The sequence below is a fragment of the Dreissena polymorpha genome, chromosome 7 (genome assembly GCF_020536995.1).
Source record: "Dreissena polymorpha isolate Duluth1 chromosome 7, UMN_Dpol_1.0, whole genome shotgun sequence".
In the NCBI taxonomy this organism is placed as follows: domain Eukaryota; kingdom Metazoa; phylum Mollusca; class Bivalvia; order Myida; family Dreissenidae; genus Dreissena; species Dreissena polymorpha.
The window spans coordinates 48848283-48867522 of record NC_068361.1 but is presented as its reverse complement, the minus strand read 5'-3'; the positions used below and the strand labels follow the sequence as shown (position 1 = coordinate 48867522).

Sequence of the window (19240 nt, the reverse complement as noted above, 5' to 3'; positions counted from 1 at the left end):
TTGCATTATCTTTATAAGGTCAACCCTTCGAAATCCTGGCCTGTATCTCTGCCCAAGGTCCACCCGTCCGTCCTCAACGCTGCCACCTCCGCTGCTTATGTCCCTCTTCCGGCGATGTTAAACCACTATCCACATACGGACAATTACCATTCCGCTAGGCGATCCCTCCAAGTTCTGGGGGTCAGCAAAGTCAGCGAGAGAGGACGTCCGGGTCGAGGGATGACGGTACTCGCTTGATTAACAGAGCCGCCCGCAGAAGTTCCACTATCCAACTCTCCTAAGACGATGTAGTGAAACACCTATGGACTATTACCATTACGCTTGGCGATCCTTCGGAGTCTTCAAGAAAATCTTCTGCAGGTGGCTCTCGCCCCGGTCGCGACGTACACGCTCCAGCTGCTGACCGCGCTCTTTTAAACTATGGAATACTAATACATGTAAAGAGTAACATTGCTTTTTTGAAAATCGCCCTTTTCTTTTACACTTTCAACTTTAAAGGTTTTAATTGTTTTTGATAGTTTTCTCGTGTAAGTCGCATATTTACCGCATGAAATGTGTGTTATTGATTGCACATATATTCAAACCACACGTTAATGTTCGTAAATAACACTTATACTGCGGAAGATCACCTCATTTGTGTCCTCACATTGCTTATCATGAGATTATTGTTTCACCATCGAAATATATACTATTCTAATATTTGATTGACACACAGTTTTTTTTCGACACATTGAAATCCGCGGCATGCAAAACTGGGTCTTATGGCGTGTTGGCTGGCGTAGCTAAAGCCCTGTCTGCGCAGTGACGCAGTCTGTCCAGGAGCTGCGCTGTCCGCTATAAATCACGCATGGTTTCGTGGTACACTAGGTATCTCCTAACCTTCTGGGAGATGCATAGGATGAACCATAGCTACGCTAGCCGCATATGGCATAAGGCCCATTTTCGCATGACGCGGGTCTATACAAATATCATTGTACCTTATAAATGACACATCTTGTCACAATACTTTTCGATAGAAAATTGAAATCAACCTCTGTTATTTATGGCAAACTGGCAAATTTCGGTAGCCTGTTCAGTCTTTCAAAAACGATTTCCAAACCGACTGAACGAGTAAGGCAAACGTTTGTGGTTAGATCATGAAACGAGATCCGTCTTATCATGACACTATACTATTTCGGTAGTTTGTGTTTCCTCATCTTGAAAGCAATACTGAGTTATCAACGTTTATCGATAGTCAATTATGTCTTCCCCGGACGATTTAGTGGCCGAGTACCGAGTCAAAATGCGCAGTATTCATATCACACACATTAATATCGAAAATGATCAAAACAAACAGTCGTAATGTTATCTGTTGAGTGTTAGCGAATATAAATAAATACCCATTCAGCGACATCCTCAATATACAGATTCAGTACCAATGTAATGACAGAGGAATGTCAGTGCCTATGCAAATGCATTATCAAGAGTAAGTGTCGCTACCACTGCTGTGACATCGTCGAGAGACTTTATAAATACCAACATTAATTGAATATAACCAATATAGTGACATCCCAAAACTACATTGTCAGTACCAATGAAATAACATCCTAAAGTGGAAGTGTCAACGATTTAGTGACATGTACAAGACAAGCTGTACCAATGTTGTGACATCGTGAAAAGAAAATGACAGTACCAATACAGTAGCATCATCACAAATCACGGTCTGTACCACTGTAGTAACATCTTCAAAAAGCAGTGCCAACGAAGTGATATCATGAGAAAGTGTCAGCACTCCTGCAGTGACATGCTCAAGAGTCAGTATCACTACAAATGTAATAAAATCATCAAGACATTTGTTTAATTGTCATTGTATCAAACTGTTGACAAGACTCATAAAGTCTTAGTATTTTTTTACTAGAGAAGTTTATAGAAAAAAACATTGCAACTGATATTTTATAAAATATCATTAATAATATTTGATAAAATGCACCCACGATTAAAATATAGATGAATATTATAAGCACGACTATGCAATAAACTAATTATTATTGGACAACTGTTGCCCATTATTAGGTGCGCGCTTAAACAGCTATATCGAGCAATACTGAATACGGCTCAATGCAAAACTGGGATACGTTATCTGGTTTAAAGAATTTAGCTACGTACAACATGTATGCATTCCATGAAAATTAATACTATATATTAACCTTATTCCTATTTAAGAAACACGGTATCCGATATATCGTTCGTAAAATATCATTACTTAATAATAAGTTAATATTAATGTAACCGTTCAGTTAAATCAGAAAAAAGGTCTATCACATGACTCAACCTATTCACAACAGCGGTTATTATGCAAAAAGAATGATTTATGTGTGAGATCTAATGTAAACTACCTTTAGGACAATGATTCAATATCATTTATATGAACATATGTGCATCTGTAGTAAATTGCAGACACTTAGAACACACACACATGTTGCAACGCATTAATTTATCGGTTATTTTACCAACAGTTCAAACACACAACCATCCAAGTTTGACGTCTTATAAATACGTGTACAGACGTATACGTATTGTATACAGACATCTTTTTTTTCTTACAATTATGACTTTCGACATTTAATGAGGTTAACACTCAAGATGTAATGATTTTCGAGATGTTCACATTTTGTAAAGTAAACACTCAAGATGTTATGGGTTTTGAGATGTTTACATTTTATCAAGTAAACACTCAATATGTTATGGGTTTCGATATGTTCACGTGTTATAAATTAAACACTCAAGATGGTATGGGTTTCGAGATGTTTATACTGTTATGACAGCTTACTTTTACTTTTGTTTCAGGATGTTCAAGGCTTTAACGTTTACGTCTGTAAGCTCCATTAAAAGTTTTTCCGCGTACTAGCCATTTTACGAAACATTTCGACTTTTCATAAAGGCTGAACAGTGTTCGTCAAAATTTTGAATATACACAAATAAATCATAATTTAATAACGCAGTTTCACAAAAATTACACATCAGACAGCGTTCAAAACGATATTAATAATTATTTGTGTGGACTTATCAATTAGTCAAGTGATTAATGAAAATGTGTGTTAAATAGTATGATAATGTTCGATTTCGAGAACGTAATTGCAGTGTTAACGCTTTAAAACTTATATTAACAAAGACATGACGATTGGTGCGTAAATACATATTTTCAAGTTTGGTAATTATAAAAATAATAATGGGACGCAACAAAAATCTGATATAATAATGCATTCATATACTTTTTAACTTGTTGGTATCATGAACAATACGACGCATTTAGTGTTTAACTGTCATATCGGAAGTTACAACTTGTTAGCGACTCAAAACCTGATTACTGCCGCATCCGCGCCGAGAAAAAGTTCTAACAAGTGAACAAAATACAATAGGTATTTTTTTTTAATTTAATTATTTAGATTTCAAAATTCAAACTTTATTTCAAATACAGCAAGACTACCTTTTTAAAAGATAATTCTTGTTATAATTAATTAATTTCGGTTTAAGCGATAATGAAGCATTTTTGTTGTTGCCTATCGTATCCCTGTAGTTATTGTTGAACTCCTGAATATAAAAAAAGCGTAACCCTATACTATTGCGTGTGTGTGAATGTCAGGGTTTATTTACAGGTCATCGCTGCGTCTTCACGACTACCTTATGTGCTGACCAGATATATTATTGTGTTGTTTTCATGCATCTATTGATAGCCTCATATTATGAATGAGCTGAGCAACATACTAAGACGCAGCAGAAAGTTGATTATTTTGATAATTCATAAACAATCTCTTCCGCGACACGTATAATACAATCATTGCTTATTGATTATTTTTTATATAAGCTCCATTGGAAACTATTCCATTGATCACGATATTCACACAATGTTTCCATTTGTGAATGAACATTGTTGGAGAACTCAAATATCTTGCATAAATTATACAACTCTTTCTCACGCGGATACGGCATGTGTGGCGGGTAATAGGCTGTCCGTAGAAAGCAGCAAACTGACTTGAAAAAATATCAGTAACAACATCAGCTGTTCGCTACGCGAACATCTAAACATAATTTGTTATGATTACAACAAGGAGACGATGGGTCGCGTGTAACACCCGTCGGATTACCTCAAAGGTCAAGGTAAACAATAATACAGATCAAATTTGACCATGTAACATTTTCCCCGGACGTAGCCGTTTTATTCATCATGCAATTTTCAAACATGCTTTTGCATCGATGGCGTTTTGGTTATTTCATATTTACTATATTTCGAATGTTAGTTGACCGACTTAACAGAATAATCATAATAAATCGACTATGAACATATTATTATTATTAATATTAATCGATGTATCTTTCGGGAATGATTTTTTCCCCTAAACATATTCAAGTGTGTTTTTATTTACGCAAGCAACTGACAAACCCTTAAAAGCTGGTTGATTAATAGTTAATGATATCAAATAGATTATCATAATACGTTCACATACTATATTTAAATAGAGAGCAATACCACCTGGTGATTTTACCATCAACGCACCCATTTAAAAGTATGGTCTTATGCCTACTGTGAACCTCATCTTTATTAAATACAGATGACAACTATATTAAGACAAACCAATGGCAGCGATATCGTTGATTAATTTGATTAAAAAAATCAAGTTTACCTCCCTCTTCTCAAATCAGCACTCACACCCAATCCCCATCTCGACCCCGTTACCCTCAGGTCGTTTTGATGGTTGGTTAGGTCAATATATGTTTGTTAACAGGTTCTTTAAGTATCGATACACACAAATACAAGTTGAAAAGATCTCCCCATTAATATTGATAATATGTGCACAAGGTATGGAGCTCACTATATGCTAAAACAATGTGAAAAACAGAAATCACATATGTTTCTTTCGGTTCTACACATCGACACATTCACCGCTTAATTCTATACAAATAATGACAATATCCGATATTGTGGAGGTAGGGTAAAATTTGTTTTTAGTTATTTTAACATGCAACTCTTTACACATAATTGGCATTCCTTTGAAAACGATAAACCGGTTCATCAAGTTTACTCTTATTCGCCTTCATTACACGTGTTTGATTGAACTTTAACACGTGTTTGATTGAAATAAAATACATGTAACGTAAACATTGCTCATGTCGTTCGTCAACTAGAAAGCAACACCTTTTATGTATGACGTGAAATATATGCCATTTTTGTAATGCATACGTTAAATTTCAATGCTTGCATTAAGCACAATATAAGCATCCATACGGAAATTTATAGGAAAATGCAAAACCAAAAACACACGCCTAGGTTACTAATTCAGGTTTCTTGGCAAATCTTATTAAACGTATCTGTATCGAGCATAATACTAGAATCCTCCATATATCAAATTATTTTACCTGTTAGAGTATTGAAATGAACAATAAAATAATGCACGATGCATTTTTCAATTTTTGAATTTTATAGCTGGGGAGAGATCTTACGATTGTGTAACTGTCCCAATCCGATGTATTATAGCATATTTTATGCGCATATGCACTAACTGAAAACATGTGGGATGATTTAACATTTGATTCAAGCGTATGGCAACTATCTATAAACTCGTCGTTTTAACAAGTGATGTAAAGCCTAAGATTAGACAGTGATATGATTAAACAAAACACGTGTAAATTTCAAAGTTTTTATCATTTATCTGCATCAGTCGGCATAGTACTGATTGAACTTTATTTTAACCAAAACAAGTTTATAAACGATTATTCTAAAACGTTTCCTTAACAACTGCATCAAATATCCCTTAAATGCATTCTCGCCGATGATGCTAGATTATCTCTTTAGATAATTGATATTCTGGAACTCCAAATTCCATATTCAGCATGTACAATTCCGATTATCATGCATTTAATATAAGCGTCATACCTAATAAGAACAATATATTTAGATGCGTTGAAAATAGGAAAACGCTTAAACACTCATTTGAATAGATTATATAAGAAAGTTGTCTTAAACCGCTATAACATCGAAATCGTGCATAGCCGTTTTTCGTTGCCGTATTACGTTTCGTTGTGATTAAATAACGTGTGGTTTTACTTCGTCGAGGAATTCTTTGTTAGGATTTGAATGAGATTACAGATACGAATTTTAATTCACTTAACGGCATATGTTTAATTTTTTTTGACGCACATTACATTTTGAAGACTGGGTATTGCCATTATGTACATGTGTTGCATCTGAAAACATTACGTCGTTATAATCAGCTTTTGAAACAAGCCACTTCTTTCTTATACATTCGGACCATATTTGTATGTTTCATATGTCATGTGGTTGTATATATGTACATAATGATCGGTTTACCTTCATGAGCAACATAAATTTAACCCAGAATGTTACATAAATAAGAAATGGATGTATTTCGTTGTTAGTGCATTTTTAATGAAGTAATCGTATTCACATATTGTTAATGGATTTGAAAAAGACAATAACCACATAGTATTACATTAATAATTTCAAGGAATACATTGACACACATGTAATTGTAAATGTATAAAGGCATATAATTCTGCCCATTTCGTGTCAAAAGGTTAATACATAAGCAGTGTCTTATTGCAACATCAAGGGTATATCACTGCTGTCCTTGCGTGAGAATATGTAAGTTATCCATGACATGAGTACCTTTATATGTTAGATTACATGTCAACTTGTTTTTGGTTGGACGCTTCTTTTGTTTAGCAGCTGAACTACCGTTAAATGTTTCCTGACTTAGTATTTTATTTTAAATAGAAAAACATATTTGCATTTGTCATTGTAGCAGACAATCTTTGCAAAGCAATTCGTTGATTCTTCTATATTTTTAAAAAGCGTTAAACTCTGGCCAAAACGAACATGATATTTATTCAAATGATACCAACTCAATCTTAATACATACACAGGTAAGCTTTTCATGCGCAATAAATGCCCAGTCTCACTATGATGCCAGTGGAGCACCGGTGCGTGAATCGGGATCTACCGGGATGAACCGGGGCTCTACCGGGATGAACCGGGGCTCCACCGGGGACGACCGGGATGAACCGGAGACGACGGGGGACAACCGGGGGTCCACCGGGTAAGTATTTAAATGTCTAATACCTCCGGCCTGAACCGGGAGTCACCGGAAAGGACCGGCAACGACCGGCGCGGCACCTGATACAACCGGGATGGCACCGTAGCTTCACCGGCGCCTATAAAGACCCCGACAGAGCTATGGCAACGCCCCGGTTGTCGCCGGTGGTGCCCAGGTGGATCCCCGTTGAATGCCGACAAAGTCCTGGTATAGCTATGGTACATCGGTAAACTGGCGCTCTGCCGGGAGGCCACCGGTATTCACCGGGGCTCCGCCTGTGCATTATCGGCGCCGACCGCGATTTACCCGGGGCGTTGCCGTAGCTCTGTCGGGTTCTGATGCCGGTGTAGCACCGGTGAGTGCCGGCGGAGTTACGGTAGACCGGGGCTCTGCCGGGACGCTGTCGGCTTTCATCGGGCCTCCACCTGGGCATTACCGGCGACAACCGGGGCTCTGTTAGGGCTTCACCGGGATAAATCGTTGCTAGTCCGGGGTTGACCAGGAATCTGCCGGGTTGTTGAACGGTTTCAACCGTGGCGGCACCGGGAAATAGTATGACCCCGGCAAAGCTATGGCAACGCCCCGGTTGTCGCCGGTGGTGCCCAGGTGGAGCCCCGGTGAATGCCGACAGAGTCCCGGTATAGCTACGGAACATCGGTAAACTGGCGCTCTGCCTGGAGGCCACCGGGTAAGACTTGGGCTTAAAGCATTGCTATGAACACATACCAAGATGAATGTATCATCTATTTGTAATTGATCATGTATTCAACAATTATTGATTATCAAAGGACGGAATTAGACTAGTTTCATAAATGTATGCTATATATAGAAATAAATACCTTTGACAAACAGGTGAATAAGGTGTCGAAAAGAACATCATAATTACGATATCAACGGGCACAATCTACTACCATTAATTGCACATATCCTTTTAGAGACCTCAGAAGATACGAATTAAGTCACATAATACAATTAATCTTGCTCGACAACAAAAACACGTCTACAACCGCAATAAACGTGAGTCCTATGATTTTTCCATTCGAATACCATCCGATGTTGGGTTTTCCATTAGGTCATTATTGTTTAAAACACCTGCCAATAACCACACCTCGATCAATTGTGTTTTAGTTCAAAGGCTGATTATACACAAATCATGCAAAAACATAAACCATTATCTCAGATAAATGACAAACTCTTTCTGCAACGCTCAGAAGTTTTTGACCACACATCAAATAAAAATATGTTTCTAAATGTAAAACATTTAATGAAAGTAACAACAATGTTTCGAGGGATGATGTCGTGTTATCATTTTTATTTTTAACAATTGGAATTCAATTTTATTTTCAAACTTAGCCATTTTATAGCATACGTGCTAACATTTATCTTTGTTGTACTCGCATCAAATAAGGCTGTAAGACGAAATTTAAACGGATTGATTAGTTAACCGTGCTTTTGATGAAACTGCGTTTGTGTTCGACGCATCGTTAACGGTTCGTTCCACTGCCCTGCCCTGTGACTGTGTATGTGTCAAACATGTCGTATTTTGATTGGCCCTTTAACACCTCGGTTGTTGTGAAATAGTTTGTATCTGTCGGTTTCTCTGTTTGCTTTCTAACGTTTATGAAAAACAAAACAAGATAACATTTACATTTAAAACCAACATGTTTCGTATGCGATCGAACTTATTTAACATAAAGATATACTTCCAAAATAACGAAATAATGACATCGAAGAGATGTCTTAAGGACTCTATACTGAGTACTAAGTTCAAGTATGCGTGTATGCAGACCTTACTATTGCTTACAGATCTAGATAATGTCATCACACGAACAACCACGCAGCAATTCGTGCTCGCTTACATGCTAGTTTGCATACATTTCAAGCACGTTTGTGTGATATGGTATGCGTTGGGGCCAAATTTCGTGGTAAGATGCTGAACCATTTTGTTCATGCTCAGCTTTATTCACTAACATTGATAAGCAGTCTGTGAAAACGCGAAGTAACGCTACATGCACGCACACTTAACTTACGGAAAAATAGACAAATGCGCTGGTCAAACGCTCCTTATTAGCAATCTATAATACGTCATTTGTAACTCATCAACTCATTCGAAAGACATGCGCATTGGCATTTTTTTCGCGTAACGCCAAATTCTTTGCTATAAGCAAAGGACAAATCACGATATCATTATTTTTATTTTGTTTATTTATAGGTATTTTTGTATTTTCTTAAAATACAAATGGTTTACCAGATAATGTGCATGCAAGGTGAAGTATATTGTTCAACAAAACCTTAAACGTTCGAATAGTGTGTATTCAAGTAAATCATATACGTTATTTTAACGTTTATATTAATTTCCGTCATGTTTTCAATGCATCTCGACATAAATAAAAACTAAACATATTATTTGTTTAATAAACAAGACATTATTAATAACATAGTGATTATATTTTTGAAAACCACAATTACAAATAATTGCACAATGTTGTTAAATATGATTGTCTTATTTAATAGAGTTTCAATAAGTAAGATTTTAAACTTTAAAGGCATATGCAGTATGTGTTTAATAGTTCCTTGGAAGGTTTGCGAAAATGTATTTATATCGTACCTTTTAAGTTTACAGCAATGAATAGCTAGAGCAATGACTGCACCGAGTAACGCCACCGAAGTTACCACTGAGGCGATCATTATTGTTGCTGAAATACACAAAATTAGTGTTGGAGAAGTGCCCGCGACGCTTAAATCGGGTGCCTGTAATTGTTTTTATTTAGCTAACAAGAAATCCCGTGTATCATATCAACTTTGGTCACAGCCTTAAACAGCATTGATTGATACACATATAATAAGGAAAAAGTGAACAATTGCATGTTATATGTCAGCTATATTTACAAAAATGAAACAGATCATAAAACATGGGTAAACTTTTTATTTTGTAAACAAATGAAACATCTGTCTAATCATATTAGGTTATTTAACTGCGTGGTGTACTATACTGTGTCTCCGCGGTGTCTCTAACATAGTGTGAGGGTTGTTTAGAATCCTTATCGGATCTTGCCCTAACACAACTATGGTTTCATGTTTGTAAATAAGTGTGTATGTATCATTGTACATTCTGTGTATGTAAAAAATGTTCCCACGTCGAGATGTGTTGCTGTGTAAGTTCGAGATATATAACTGTGAATGAACCATCTTTTTTGGGGATGGGGATTTCATAGTATGTATGTCTCGTTCTGCACCGTAGCTAGGCGCACACGCCGAAGTCTCAAATGGGAATATGTATGTCTGTTTGTATGTCTGTGTATCTGGTTGTTCACACACCTTTCTCCTTATATATAAGAGTCATCAGAGAATATTATGAAAGAAATTTAAAGCATATTGAAATATAGTATAAGTTAAGCATGTTTTCGCAGTTCTGCAGTATGTCAAGTTTCAACGTCATGGAATCCTTTGGGAATGATACCTTGTTTATTTGAAATTTGTTGGTTTCCTCCATCGCAATTCGGCAGGGCTGGATCCCAACGAAGATCTCGGCACGTAGAGTCATAACTTGATATCCCTTTCGATGCGATGCATTCTGCGTGAACCTAGGAAAGGATAAAATAACACACGATATACATTGGCATTCAGTTTACTTGCCAATGTTTTGGTATCAACGCAAGGTCAATACACAAGTTAATCGGCATATAAATGTTTACAAATGTGTTATTTGTTCATGGGAAATTATTTCTGCTTTAAATACGTTTTGATAGTTGATTAATTTGATTAATAATAAATCAAAATAATTGACCATAAAGACCATTCAAAATAGGCTCTCTTAAGGAATGTGTGCTGTAATGATTTTGCAACAAGAGATCTTTTCTACTTCACGGTTAGTAGCGTCCCACATGTGTTATTAGCCAAACTATGTCTGTCAAATTCTACCACGATTTTAAGAATTATATTTATAAAATTACACACTGGAAATGTTCTTTGAAATGATACTTGATTTTTGTTGTTTTTTTACCAATGGATTGATACCATAAAGTATGTATTCTAGATTAAATATCCTTTCCGTGCAATTCCATTAGAACTATACATGTCGCCATAAGACAATGATACATCCACATTGCAATGTTGTCTCGAAATATCACTGATGTCGTGGGAAAATATCGTTGACTAATCTTCCCTGATCGCATCGGGTTTTGTCATCTATGAAGTCAATCTTGTCGAACGTATTCATCGCGGAAATTTCAACTGTTCAAAAAAGGAATAAAACGATCAACTGCAAGCATTTGTTAATCGGGGTCATCGTATCATCGCGCGACAAATGTTTTCTAATCGTTTTGGTGATCGCAGTCGATCTCGTGCAAAACAAAACGTAAGGTTCTGCTTTGATCTTTTGCGATCTTAGATTACATGAAACGGACAATATATCATGTTATTATTATATAATTCTTTTCCAGTCCTGGCTCTTATCGTTAATATAATATATTAAAAGACAAATATATCGCACTCATAATCGAATCGTATCGTAACGGAGCAAATCGATTCTTGATAAACGTAAGGCAACGTATCATCAAATCGGGGCACAATTCTGGAATAATTCGAAACACGACCACCGAACCGTCTTAAATAGTATCTGAACTGGACAACATACTTTATCAGATGGTGGCACCTGTAATTGTTCAATCATTAACAAATTTCAAAGCAGTGTAGCATAACGTTATATCATATTTAAGCCTCAAATCTCAGAGAAATATATTAGTTAAATGTGGCCAATCTCGTTTCGAAACACAGAATAGTGCGAACTAATTTAAACTAAATTTCGTTTGTCAAGTCTCATCCCTGAAGAAGCAATAATGTTTAGTTACGCACGTCATAAATTACAAACATGCCAAAAGGGTGTTTAGTTCAAAAGTCCCAACCAAATTATAGAGGTGCCCAAGTCCACATATTGATTTATATGTCTGCAAAATTTCATCACTCTCGTAGCATACAAGCATATAAGTCAAAACATGTATTTTATTTTGTAAAAAAAGGACCATAACTGCGGTTTTGTATCAAGCAAATATGACAGTGCGTGAGTTTACATGCTGGTCAATATATTCTTATAGTGTCATACTTTTAGCAGCAATACGTTGTAAGTTAGGTGCGACGCAAAACAAATTCCTTACAAAATGACCTTACTTCAATATTTAGGAACATTCGGCATAAAAATGAAGCATGATAATTAATATATACAAATATGTTTTGCACAGTTCCATTTTTCTACCAGAAATACTTTTAAAGTGTGGCACACAAAAATCGAACGGACGGAAGAATGTACGATCGGACAAGAGAAAATATGTTGTGGTGCACGTGGCATTCACGTGAAGTCGTCATAAGGGCAGTTGAATATATTCATACATAAAAGTCAGCGCCAATTAATTGTTGTCAATCTAAATACTATGCAAAAGTCAACTCTTAATAGTTAATAATCCACGAAATTACAAAATAGTTAAGTCTTATCTCTTCAGAATTATGATATAAAGAAAATGCTTAACATGAACGTTAAGTAGACCGTAGCGCTTACAAATGTTCCAGAGTTTACGTATTCCGTGGTTCGGCCAAATCCGTCCGCAGTAATGTTCGGTGTGAAGACATATCGGGTCCTGTCGTACACACACCGATCTAGATCAAAGCAGAAGGTGTTTGTTGATGCAGATATTAAGGCGTAAAGTCGAAAAGACTTGACCAAAGGTACGTATGCCTTCAGTGGAGTTCCCGAGACAAAATTATGTAAGTAGTACTTATGGCATTTCAATTGTGTATGAGTTACTAATGATGCATGTGCTTTATAATAAATATACCAATATCGGTCATCGTATAAAGTAGTAATATACCGTTATAAATAATATTACAACCTAGTTAGTACCTGGATTGCAGTTAGCATTAGCGACCCATTGGCCTTCATGGCAGGTATAGCTTCCGGTTCCACGATAGGAGCACCGGGGGTCCACCACAGTGAGGACAGTTCCTTTCGGATGCCGGGTACCAGAAAGATCATCCATCTTTGTCTTGTTGTTGATCAACCAATGGATGGAAAAGTCAATATCCGGGTTTTCACAGAACACTGATGGTATTCCTAAGAGAGAACACGACACACATATAACACGTGTACGCGATAACAAGATATGTCCGATTAATGGCTTAATACGTGTTTCACAGAAACAATATGCAAGTTTGAATACCAGGTGTATTCATAAGAACGATTTAAAATGGCTCGGGGACTTGGTCGTTATGTGGTTTCATGGAAGTTTGATCTATCTTGTTATATTTAACATGGATGCTTCGATATGTGTGTGTGTGTTTGTGCGGGTGTGTTTACGTGTGTGCGCGCGCGTGTGTGTGCGCGTGCGTGTATGTGCGTGCGTGCATGCGTGTGTGAATGTATTAACTGCTTTATAAATTATGTTTTGGTTCTGAATACAGGTTAAATATTGCATCCAAGGTCGCCCTAGTGTAATGGATAGTGTGTCCGCCTAGCTACCGGGAGGTCATGGGTTCGATCCCCACCGTGGGAGCGTTCTTTAGATCTCTCCCAAAGACACCAAGTACTGGTTCGAAGCCCAGGAAACGAACTTGAGAGCGTTTATATAAGCCTCAGGCTTTCGATGCAATCGAGCTAAAATAAATGGGTTCAAACTCAATATTGCATTCGAACAAACAAACTAATGCATTTAAATTACAAGCTATATTATATGTGCAAAACACCTGTTGCTAATTGTTTAAGGTTGATGTACCATTTTCTTTATGAATTCACTTAAGATTGATTCGGCTTAATTGCAGTGCAGTATTGCTTAAATATGATTATAATAAATAAACGAAATAAAAAAAGACCATTTGTTTTCTAAATTAATTAACTTATCAGTTGTTTAAAAACTCCGATGATGTATATGTTTATATGATTTTTTTTCTAGACATACAACACTTTGTCAAAATTTAAAGTTAACAAAATTCGTGTTGACTTTAAACTTATTTTATGACTAGATCACTTTGATCTATATTGTTATACAACTTACTCACCGTTTTGAGTAGTTGTTTCAATAGTCTCTTTTATCTCTGTCGTCATCGTTGTCCTATCAACGCAAATGACGTCGGCTGACGTCCATTCGCCGTCTACGCACTTTACGTACGATGTCGTTCCACGCTTATCGAAGCCTGCTTTACATTTGTAGGTTACAACAGTCTGGTGGGGAAAGGTTATGTAGGGCGTGATTCTTTCGGACGCTGTGGCATTCTCAACCCTAGGGGGCGCTCCACACCGCGCGTGTTCTAAAATTGAGCCGTGTTCTGTGAAAACGGGGCTTTATGCACGTGTGTAAAGTGTCGTGCGTACAGGCTCCTCATGGACGACACTTTCTGCTTGTATTGTATTTTTCGCTTCAGGGAAGTCTTTTCTTAGCGAAAATCCACTTAATGCGGAACGTGTCGTCCCTATTAGAATGCGTGAACTGCACAGTCTAATCTGTGACGACACCTGACGTACATGCATTAAACCCCGTTTCCCCCAGAGCGAGGCTATATTATAAATGGATAAAAAAATTGAACTTCAAACTGTAAGAACAAGTGAAAATTAACACAGTTCGTTGTTATGTCTCATTCCTGTATCTCAGTAACAAGATTACACAATTGCATGAAGGTCTCGAATATTTTCACTTACTTGCACATTGCGGTATCGGCTCGCTCCAAACTCCTCTCAAGCATCTGACACTTTAAGGTGATATAACTTTGAAGCCTACGTCACAAATGACGTCATAGGAACCGGAAGAGACGTTCTTCACGAGCTTGCCGTATGGAATGTCTGGTTCTGTACACAATGGTATCGTCCCGACGGTAGTTATTGGGATGCGAAAATCTGATTAATGTAATAATTACAATAGTGACTTCATAAAATAATTAAATAAGTAGTTCCACACCATTAATGCATTTGAAATTACGGTGAAAAAATACAACGACATTTTTGTTCTTTGAATACATTTTATGATTTATAAAATATCTGTTCGCCCTTAATGCAGTTAAATCGTGCATTCGATTTTAAACATACGACAAAAAAACTCATTACTTAAATTACAAACTATATTTTATGTGAAAAAAAATCATGTTTTTTACTATTTATAAAAGAGTAAATCAACTGATTTGCAATGCATTAGTGCTTATTAATATTACAGCAATATTAAAATATTAATATTCAAATATTCGTATTATACAAACGCTTGTTCGTTCAATTAATTAATAAAATCCTCTTTTTCCGATGATTTATCATTATTTTATATTCTAGCCACGAAATACAATACTTTCTAAAAATTAAAGATAAACAATATTCGTGTTGACAGCAAACTTTATTTATACCTTGATCACTTTGATTTATATTTTGGTCAACATACTATTTTGAGAAGTGATGTCTACATTCTCTGTTATCTCCGACGTAATCGTTGTCGTTTCAACGCAAATGACGTCGGCTGACGTCCATTCGCCGTCTACGCACTTAACGTGCGATGTCGTTCCATGCTTGTCGAAGCCTGCGTTACATTTGTAATGAACAACAGTCTGGTGGGGAAAGGTTATGAAGGGCGTGATTCTTTCGGACGCTGTAGCATTCTCAACCCTAGGGGGCGCTCCGCACCGTGCGTATTCTAAAAAAAATGGTCCGTTCTCTATGAAAACGGAGCGCTATGCATATGCGTAAAGAGTCGTCCACACAGGCTTATCAGGAACGCAACTTTCAGCTTTTATTTTAAAATAGTTTTCGTTTGAAGCGTCCTTCAGTCTTCTTAGCGCAAATCCACTTTAGGCGGAAAGAGTCATGCGGAGGCCTGTGCGAAATGCTCAGTCTAACCTGAGACGGCACTTAACGCACATGCATTACACCCCGTTTCCTCAGAACGAGGCTCAATTATGTCTGCATATAATGTTTTAGTTAATACATATATTTTCTTTCAATATTTTATTGTTACAGATGATGTGCTTTGAATACAGACTTACAATCTTATAAACTTATTATAACTATCATAACAGATAAGAATGTTTATTGCTTGTTTTGTGGATATGTTGTATGCCATTAAACTGTGTAATTGCGAGAACGATTTATATCAGCTGAAAGATACATTTATAAAACTGCAAACACGAACGATTCTCCAAATAATGCTTGACAGAACAAATTATTCCAACATTTTAATACCTTGGCAAACCGGAAGTGCTGGGCTCCAATTTCCGGCGCTGCATAAATGATTGCTGACGTTTAAAACAGAATCCCCTTGACGGTCCTTGTTACATACCACCCGGATCCACGTGCCGACATTTACCCGCTCTCCGGCGTTGTAGAAAGTATTTCCGGAAGCAGTCAGCCCGTGATACGGCCGGTAACTCGCCCTGCTGAACTGCGAACCCGATGGGATCACACAGTCTGAGGAAAAAAATAACTATGAGCCTCGCTCTGTGAACATTGGATGTAAGTGCGTAACGTGTCATCCAAAATAGACTGTGCAGTCCGCACTGGTTTATTAAGGACAAATAAGTGCAATAGCTCACTAACTTAACGGTATGATGGGTACGTATATTGTAGGAGGTGAAGTGATTTTCGCTACGAATGGACACGCAAAAGATAAGCAACATAAAATTCACTTAGTAAAACCTCAAAACGCACCTTTGACATAATTGATTGGCTTCGATTGACCGGATCTATACTTCAATCCGCCTACAGTCAAGTGAAGTATTGCAAATAAGACATTACGCAACAAACCTGCATTATTGTCACTAGTGATTTAGTTCGAAAACTCGAACTTTAACGTCATTTCTGTTCATCTTTCGCGTACTTCATAAGAACTTTGAACAATTACCAATACCGACCTTTTTGACATTGTTTATATTCTTTCGGAAAGAAGTATACAATGTTATTATATATAGACCAAACATTTATCATCGAGTTATAAGTACAGATTCTGACAATGAACGGAACAAATGACATTGGTAGACTGTTATATTAAGACAACCTACTCAATTTAAGTCCCTGCGCTCTTATGTTACTAAAATATGGAAGGGTAAACCACCAGATAGAAGCCCACTGCCCAAGCCTCTGCTATCTTTGTTGACACTTAAAACGTTATAATCAAACAAATTCATCGCGTTCACCCGGAAGTTATCTTACCATCCTCTATAGATAACTGCATTATCTTGTTTTGCCCTATGAACGTATGGCAGAGGCTTTAGTGGCATTGTTCCAGAAAAAAACATTTGTTGACATGTATTTACACTTGAGAACAAATAAAACATATGCACATCGAAGACGACGTTCGTGCAATCAAGATTAAGCACGTAAGCATTTATAAACTGTTATATTGATTTTAATCGACCTTCGCGTGTACAGTATTACCGAACTCATTTGAGAACCTGAGAAAACGAGTCTTAATGCATGTCCGTTAAGTGTCGTCCCAAATAATCCTGTGCAGTCAGCAAATGCTAATCAGGAACGACACTTCCCTCTTTAATATAATTTTCATTTAAACGAAGTCTCTTCTAAACGAAAGTCCAGTTTTGGCGTAAGGTGTAATCCCTGATAAAGCTCTGCGGACTTAATCGGCAAATCTGGAACGACACATTACACACATGCAGTAAGACCAGTTTTCCCAGAACTCGTCTGATTAAGTATAGTGAAATACAAAAACGTTCTCACCTTGTGCTGAAATCTTCGACGCACAGGCTAGAGCGATTATCAATTGTCCCCACATGCTGTTCAAATGTTTGAGGTTAAATGACTGACACGGTTGAGCCCTCGTTTTGATACCGACCGAACGAATCATTCCAAAGTGATTGTCGTGTAGATAAGTGTTCATTATAATATAATAATTATGCGTTTCATCTTGATAAAGCCAAATCGCAGTCAATATTTGTTCTTCAAACAACAATACACACTTGACATAGTCCTTTCTTGAAGTGTTAAAGCGTCTTGCTCATCCTCAGTGCACTGGAAATCCGCTATTTAGGTTGTTATCAGACTTTACTGTAACATGTCTTTCAAATTCACATGCCTCGAGGAAGTTGAATGGCTGAGTTCTTGAGTACAATTATGTACAGTGGTACTTCATACGTAGTAAGCTTAGCAAAGAAACAAACACACCAACGTCATTTAACGGAAATGTTCGACAGTAATGATTGTAATGGCATGCAGTCCTAAATGCTGGTATGCGCCACGTCTAAAATCATAAATCAAAGTGCTGTTGTGTTTGAAAGATGGTGCTGCTATGTGTGGCAAGTCAGTGTTGTCCAGCATAACAAGTCTCTTTTGTCATGTATGACAAGTGTTGTTATATATAAAAGTCAGTATTGTCATGTATGACAAGTCAGTGTTGGTATGTATTAATTCAGTATTGTCATATATGACAAGTCAGTGTTGTTATATATAAAAGTCAGTATTGTCATGTATGACATGTCAGTGTTGTTATGTATAAAAGTCAGTATTGTCATGTATGACAAATCAGTGTTGTTATGTATAACAAGTCAGTATTGTCATGTATGACAAGTCAGTGTTGTTATGTTAGTGTTATCGTGTGTAAACAGTCACTGTTTTTATGTTTAACAATTAAGTGTTGTTATGTATGAGAAGTCAGTGTTGTTATGTATAACAAGTCAGTATTGTCATGTATGACAAGTCAGTGTTGTTATGTATAAAAGTCAATACTGTCATATATGACAAGTCAGTGTTGTTATATTTAAAAGTCAGTATAATCCTGAGTAAAAGGTCAGTGTTGTTATGTATATAAGTCAGTATTGTCATGTAAGACAAATCAATGTTGTTATGTATAACACGTCAGTATTGTAATGTATGACAAGTCAGTGTTGTGATGTAAGTTCTATCGTGTGTAAAAAGTCAGTGTTTTCATGTTTAACAATTAAGTGTTGTTATGTATGACAAGTCAGTTTTGTTATGTATGACAAGTCAGTGTGTTCATGTTTGACAAGTCTGTGTTGTTATGTATGTGTTGTTATGTATGACAAACTAGAGGTGTTATGTATGAAAAGTAACTGGTGTAATGTATGACAAGTCGGTGTTGTTATGTATTAAAACCAGTTTTGTCATGTATGACAAGTCAGTGTTGTTATGTATAAAAGTCAGTATTGTCATATATGACAGT

At 36.7% G+C, this 19240-nt stretch overlaps 1 protein-coding gene across 3 annotated transcripts; it reads right to left on the bottom strand.

Moving 5' to 3' along the window:
* Positions 1–6434: 6434 nt before the first annotated feature.
* LOC127839140 (uncharacterized) lies at positions 6435–18181 on the bottom strand. Of its 3 annotated transcripts, none has more exons than XM_052367340.1 (10): positions 17782–18174; positions 16291–16515; positions 15497–15745; positions 14773–14967; positions 14136–14384; positions 12985–13194; positions 12643–12740; positions 10552–10675; positions 9700–9787; positions 6435–8702 (listed from the first exon to the last, which is right to left on the bottom strand). In XM_052367340.1, exons 5-10 carry the CDS (start codon positions 14179–14181, stop codon positions 8576–8578), a joined length of 693 nt encoding a protein of 230 aa, XP_052223300.1. In that variant the 5' UTR covers positions 14182–14384; positions 14773–14967; positions 15497–15745; positions 16291–16515; positions 17782–18174; the 3' UTR covers positions 6435–8575. The 3 variants fall into 3 exon arrangements, 1 of the variants encoding a protein (XP_052223300.1); XR_008030178.1 differs by having other exon boundaries at positions 6442–8702; positions 10552–11324; positions 17782–18178; XR_008030179.1 differs by lacking the exon at positions 14136–14384 and having other exon boundaries at positions 6439–8702; positions 10552–11324; positions 17782–18181.
* Between the last annotated feature and the right edge of the window lie 1059 nt (positions 18182–19240).

Coding starts and splice junctions, on each gene's coding strand:
- LOC127839140 (XM_052367340.1), bottom strand. CDS start 14,181: ATGACGACAGAGATAAAAGAGACTATTGAAACAACTACTCAAAACG. Junction 9,788..10,551: donor ACAAATTTCAAATAAACAAG/GTATCATTCCCA, acceptor TGTGTATTTCAG/CAACAATAATGATCGCCTCA. Junction 8,703..9,699: donor CATTGCTGTAAACTTAAAAG/GTACGATATAAA, acceptor CATAAACGTTAG/AAAGCAAACAGAGAAACCGA.